The 6969-nt window shown below is 39.2% G+C and overlaps 1 protein-coding gene across 7 annotated transcripts in view; it reads left to right on the forward strand.

Moving 5' to 3' along the window:
- CEP112 (centrosomal protein 112) overlaps positions 1 to 6672 on the forward strand; it is a 162975-nt gene extending 156303 nt beyond the window's left edge. For 6 of the 7 annotated variants that reach the window (XM_040530960.1, XM_040530953.1, XM_040530961.1 and 3 more), the window contains 3 exons: positions 2483 to 2584; positions 4865 to 4929; positions 6236 to 6672. In XM_040530960.1, coding sequence (XP_040386894.1) covers positions 2483 to 2584; positions 4865 to 4929; positions 6236 to 6239 — 171 coding nt within the window. In that variant the 3' untranslated portion in view covers positions 6240 to 6672. Of the gene's footprint in view, positions 1 to 2482; positions 2585 to 4864; positions 4930 to 6235 lie in introns of those variants that run through there. The other variant, XR_005813688.1, reaches the window with a different exon arrangement.
- Positions 6673 to 6969: the final 297 nt, after the last annotated feature.

Below are 6969 nucleotides of genomic sequence, written 5' to 3' on the forward strand. Positions count from 1 at the left end.
GGTGGTTCGTGGTGGATGGGATTGGGTCCGTGCACTAAGCCTGTATGCAGTGAAAGGGAGTCTGTCCTGACTTCAAATGCAGCTAGGGACAGGGAACAAGCCCAAGTGTTCAGGGACTCCCAAAACTTGGGGGAAGTGGCAGCGCTGTGCCCATGGCTTCAGCTGTGGCACACGGAGAGGCCAGGCTGCACCGGCAGTGCCAGCCCAGCACCCGCAGAGCTCCCCGAGCCGTCCCACGCCTGAAGCCTCCACTGGACGTCGCTGGTGGTGGGAATAGGTTTATAACCAGCATAGCCATCCAGACCCTCGGACGTGTGAAATATACCTTCATCACTCACAGTGAGGAAATAAAAGCATTTTGCAGTTCTAGCTGCCTGTTTCTACTCCTTTCTCACCACGAACAAATGTAAGAAATGTGAATTAACTGAAATACATGTTTCTGCTGTATCAAGGTCCCCACCCAAAAGAGCAGTTGGCTCGGAAAGTATTTATGCTGGCAAAGCACCTATTCAGAACTTTGTAAGCCTTTATAGAAAGAGTAGAATAAGTTTATTGGAGTAACTTTAAAAAGCATAAATTTTGATCACTGGCTTATATACAAGCAGAGTTCAAACAAGGTTTCCTGTCTTACAGTGGTTTTTTTTCCTGTTATTTCTTTGTATTTGCATAGTAGCATCACTTGCAGTTCACAAGGAAAGCCTCTAATTGCCTATTTGCATAGAGATTTGGAGATTTCTTCCTGCACGTCGGAATGACTCATAGACAAAATTTTCATCAGATTGTTTTATTCCTCTTACATCGATAATTGTACTGAGCATAATGCATAGCTTGGCATGCCCTGCTTTCTCCAGAAGATAGTAATTGGCACATCGTTGGGTGAACTTTGGGCTCAGTCGTCACGTGTGTGAGCACGTGTGTAAGCAGGCTGGGAGCTGGAAGTTAGATCTTACGGCTTCTTCAGATGTGAGACCAAGGTTTTGATTTGTGGTCACAATGGCAGATCTAAGAAATTTTGTATCTAAAGTAGAATCGGCACAAAATGGCATTGGTGTGTAGATGCATCGGAAAAAAGAATCAATTTGAAAGTTTAAAGATACTTCATAAATTAATCTGATATTGAATCCCTTTCATCCTTTATTTACATATTCAGCTGCTAATCCAGAAAAACACCTAAGTGCTTGGTTAATTTGAATTAAGCAGTTAATCCTATTGGAAGGTGAGTACAGATGTGAGGCCCTGATTCAGCAAAGTAATAAAGCGTGCAAATAGTCCTGCGAGATGCAAAGCTGAGCAAGGCTCTTGGGACTCATGCACCAAGGTTCAGCAAGTACAGCCACAGCATAGAGTACCAAAGCACAATCCTTCCAATTGAACTGTCCTCACCTAACGCCACTTTGTACTGTAAATGCAACATCTGTTGGATAAGGTTACAGAGTAAAATGTTTTTCTTTAGTTGTAGTGATTTTTATGCAAACATCTCCTCTCCTAACATGTTGAAGATGCTGGAACCTGTTGGTTGAGGTCTCCCAGCTGTACAATAAAACAAGCTAACATTTTTGCCTATTGTTTACTTGCAAATTTCTAACACGTGCTACTCCACTTGGTAGTTCACTTTAGAATACAATTGTATCCACCTTATGGGAAGAGAGTTAATTGTACAGATGATAATATTGCTATTTTATGTGATGAAATAGGCAGAATCTTCTTACTGGTCAGGTATCTTTATCAGGTTATCTGCAATACGCTGTAAAACTACTAGATAAACTGGTTTGCCTTAGTTCATGAAGCATGATTGAACCATGATCTGTGAAAAGGGGCAAAGAACAATTTGCAGATTTTGTGTATAATAACTTTAAAGCAGGTTTTTAAATACTTGCACTGGTACTGGCAGGCCATGAAACCTTTTGCCCATATCCCTCAATCATCTAAGAATGAAATTCAGGAAGATGCAAAGTGCAATGAAAAATGGGTGCACAGTGAACAAAAAAATGCCTTAAAAGATCCCTGAGGTTGAGAAATTTTGTAAAAACTCTCGGGAAACAGTAAGTCACCTTGTCTAAGGGAGTAAGGGGCAAACATCACACACTGACCTGATTAAGATCCCACTAAAGACAAAAAAGAAACTTCTGTGAGCTAGAAACCTGCTGACTAACGATCTGCAGTTTGTCTGCTTAAATGCTCTACTGAGATAGATTTAGGAAAGCTAGTAGCATTCCTTCTTCTGACTACGTCCCAGCAAATGCCTTAGCATTGCCTTTTCATAACTATTTCCTTTTCATGTTTTCTTTCTCCTTTCTTCCTCTTTTATTCCGCTTTTGCTCTTTACAGGTCTTGGCTGATCTTTCTTCTCTCTTCTTAACTTTCTCTTGATCTAACAATTCTGAGTTTACTTGAACTCCAAATAGGGCAAAAGAAGCAAAAAAGTTATTCTCTAACTTCCAAAAGTAGCCCTCTCTTTATGTATTTTTCTGTTCTCTTACAGATGACCCATATACGACAAGAATATGAAAACACACTCAAAAGTCTGATGCCAGCATCTTTGAGACAGGAACTTGAAGACACCATTGTATCTTTAAAATCTCAGGTAAATCTTTATCCATTTATCTATCATATTGTATCTTTTGATGCCAGATTTTGTTCCACTTGAGAGTCAAAAGTAGAAAATATTGCTGTGTTCAGTAGCATTTTCACAGCCTTTCAAATACAGCATACAGTTTGCTCTCACTTTTCTTACCCTGTTTTTCCTAGAGGAATTGTTTAAAGGATGCTTGTAAAGGATGCGAAAGAGAGTGAGAAATCATTTTGTTTTCTTCTCAGCCTATATAATGAAGCAAGTGAGATATTTCTTTTAAGACAGTAGTCCCAGTGATTGCTGCATTATTTCTAGGTTTTCCTGTAGAAAGAGATTCTAATGGACTTCTGTAATGCTTTCTCTTAAATGTTTCAAAACACTAGCTCATCTACAGTAACGCAGAATCAATATGGTTTATATGAAACAGGCATAAAACTGGCTAACAGAAATATCAAAATCTCATTGTAAATAGGGAACTACGTTGTAAATAATAAACTGGTTATGTTTCTAGTGTGGGGTTCCCAAAGAAGTCATTTGGTGCTGTCCTATTAGGATATATTATATTATATTAGGAGCTGGAAGAAAGCAAAATATCATCATTGCCTGAACTCTCAGACACATAAAGGTCTGAGGAAGGATAAATAACAATAAAGAGCAGTGATCATAGATGTCAAATAACAGTACTCCAAAAAAAACCAGGCAGTGTTGGCACATGGCCCAGTGCAGGACTGCTTTTAGGCATGGGTCGGAAGGACTGGAATCTGTCCTGGGCTGAAGGGAAGAAATGAGGAAACACCATGGCAGTCCTGGTGGTGGCTCAGAGCTGCCCAGGGCTCGGAGAAGAGCAAAAGCCCTGAGGACACAGCATGCGTGTTTAGGCTTGGCACCAGCACACGCCTTATACCAATTTAAAGGACCATTTTTCAAGCTATTATAGATCTACAAACTCTCAATTTCTCTTTCTTATGCAATCTCTCTATGGAGATAGTAATTTCATGTATTTGCTTTTTATTGCCTTTTTTTCCCCTTCCTTCCTTATTTCCTTCCTTGCTTCCTTCCTTCCTTCCTCTACAATGCATAAGGGTTATTATGTAGCATTTTCTTCCAAGCACAAGACACTTCACTGACAAAGTTTGCCTTTAATAGAAGTAGGAAATTTTCGTAGGGGAAAGTTTCAAATTCCTATGTGCTGCTAGTGCCAAAACTTCAACACTACGTTACAGGCACTCTGCCCACATTTCAAGGGATTCCTAATGGAAGTGAAGCTCTTTTTCATTTAAATATTTGTGGGAAATAAAGAGTTAAGGATCAAGTGGGGAAATCTATTTCCAGTTGATAGTAAAAAGCTATTTTTAAAGTGTGGTTGACCATTAGCACTGTCTAGTAGGAAGCGTTACACTGGAGCTCATATAAGAGTATCACACCTTTTAAGGAGTAAAAAAAAGCAGAATCTGATATCTACCTGCAGGGCTTTTGTAAGCATCAGCAGCATTTCAAAAGAGTAAAAGTAACTACACACACTAAAAACTGGGTGTTATCCCAGAAATACATAGCTGCTGGCTGTATTTCCAGTGGTACGCTGTAGTCACAGACCACTCAGTAAGCAGGGCTCTTTTCTGAAGCACAGGTGTCCTAGTCTTTGAAAATTGTTGAAATTCCTGTTTTGAAACATCAGACAAGAAGGGCAATGGAATCTCTGCACCTGTCAGGATTATTTATTGTTGGAGGAGGATGAAGAACATGGGCTGGGTAAAAGCCCGAGCAGCGATAAAAATAAACAAAAAGAAAATACTGGATGCTTAGGCAAAGTTTTTGAAAAGCATTGCTAAATATAAAGTATGCTGCCCAATTGTCAGCTCTTGTTGATTTGTCCAAAAGTGGCCACGGTGTATTAATAAACATTAATTTTTGCACCCATCCAGAACAGGTGAGTATCTTCACAGCAGAGGAGAAGTGCAGGGATCAGAGCACAGGCTTCATATGGGCATTGAGGGTGCAACTGGAGTTCCCAACCCCTTGCGTAATCGATATGCTACCGCGAGCTGAATTTCAAAACTGTTTTGACTCTGTTCTTTAAGAAAGGGAGCATGCAGCTGGTGTGTTGAGGATATGCAGGCCAGGAAAGCCATGCTGACAATCTTCTATAAAGTATTATGATTAATTCCAGTATGCAGCTAAAATGTTATTGCATTTACTTAGGCATGATAGGCAAGAAAAACACCATTATGAAATGAGTGCAGACTTATTTATTAGAATTTTGTACAACATTTTCATTTGGGATGTATTTTACAGGTAAACGTTCTGCAGAAAAGAGCCTCTGCCCTACAGGCTGAGCTGAATACCTACCGCACCAGGAGGTACGTGATTATCTTTGATTAATTTGTACCATTTCACACCTGTAGATCCCAGTTATTGAAGTTTTACGGCTTAATTAAAACACTCAAATATGGTTGCAGTTTTAAAAGATCCTTATTTTCAGTAAACAAGCGTCTGAGAATTTTCCCAGTGCTTAGTCAGTACTATTAGAGCAAGATTAGAGAACTTGCAGGTGCATTGCAAGTCTGGGCTTTGCCTCGATGTTCATGAGACAGTGGCTCAGTGCACAGCTGCAGCTCTGCGGTGATGCCACCTCCTTTTAAGATAGAAAACAATGATGCAATGCATAATATTACAGATCACATCTTCAAAGTACCGGATCTTCATGAGCCTGAGCTTTTTTCAAACGTTTACACCCTCCAATATAAATTATGGCAAGTGCTGCAGCAATAAAAAGACTTGCTGTGCCTTTAGAGTAAGTGATTCACATGGATAGGTGAGTAAAAGGAAATTTCCTAGTAAAGTCACTCCGTCTTTTTATATTTATTGGCTTTGTTGATACTTTCATATTGCACATGAGGTGTTCTGCAAATAAAAATGCGTGCTTGTAAAATTAGTGTAAAAATGTGTAAGATAATTGGACATTTGTAAAGATGTTAACAGCGTGGAAGTTGTCTGAAAATGTTAATCCAAAATTTTTTGTTAACAAGAATTAGATAAAGCTAATTGGAAGCTGAAAATGTCATAAATTCTTGGCAATACGTCCAGCGTAGGTAACTTCAAAAAAAAATGAAAACTAGGTAAATATAAAGCTGTAATATAGTTTCAAGACTCTCCAGTAACAGCAGTAGCACTGCAAAGGGATGGATTTTGTCTCAAATTTTTTTGAGTTAGTGTCTTCACAGTTAGGAAAATAGCTATTTAAAACGATGAATAATCATTGAGCAGGCCTGGTCACAAGTGACCAAAAGTCGAGGGTGGAAGGAGCCCTGTGCACGTCCCAGTGGAAAGGAAGGGCTGGGGACAGAGCGAGCAGGAGAGGAGCTTCTGTGCTTCTGTTCAGAGAAGTTCTGGTTCTGATCAAATATTTTTCCAAGACTACATTCATGCAAAATTTTGTTTTTGAAGTTACCGGACCCTTGTTCACTGAAATAGTGCTTTTTTTTTTTGCTGACACTGGACATCTGTCAGTGAAGAACTAACTTCAGCCTGCCTGTGCCTATGGCTGCAGATGTGGTCACAGCCGTAACTGAGCCCGCTGCGACAGGGCCCAACCGTGATTTCAGCCTGTTGTGTGTTGTAGCAAGAACAGTAAGATAGAACTAATGAGAATCTCTTAATTTTCAGGTAGCTGCTGGAGCTGTTGGATTTCTTCAATTGCCAAATGGACTGCTTTGAATAGGTTTGAAGATTTGGCTCTTGTAATTAAAATGCAAAGATCAGTGGCTGTTTTGTTAGCATACAAAATGCAGTGAAGTTCATGGAAACACATCCATTGCTCGTGCCAGATTTTTTTTAGTTGTATTTTCCTTCCATTACCTTTTATCATCATCTTATTACAGACTTATACTTTTGATATACTGCGTGTTTGACTCCGTGCTTGCTTACCAAGAGGAAAAGTTTCCTCTACTAATATTTTTGTTACTACTTCCTAGTACCATTCTTTTCACTTTTATACATGAAGAAAATCCCATTTTCTATTATTATTGTCCAAGATATTTTAACATATTTTGACATTGTTTTGTGTCCATGTGTTTACATAATATTAAAATATTATTTTGTACTATTTTGTTTTGCCATTATTGTCCTGCTTGGGCATCTCACTCACTTAAATAGCCACAGTGCATATGATATTTTTTTATGGCTTTTTTAACTGGGAAAATATTCCATGCTGTATTTCAAGAAAAGCATTGTAGCATGAATGAGAACACCATGATGACAAATGCAGCCACTGTTGCCAGTTAACAGCATATAAAGCTACCAGTGGGGTTGCGTGCACTGGTCACAGGAAAGTCCTTTGTCACTTACTGATAACACAGTTATGCGGCGTTATTGAAAAAGAGTCATAACTGATACGGCCC

This window comes from Cygnus olor, chromosome 18, assembly GCF_009769625.2.
Source record: "Cygnus olor isolate bCygOlo1 chromosome 18, bCygOlo1.pri.v2, whole genome shotgun sequence".
Taxonomy (NCBI): Eukaryota; Metazoa; Chordata; class Aves; order Anseriformes; family Anatidae; genus Cygnus; species Cygnus olor.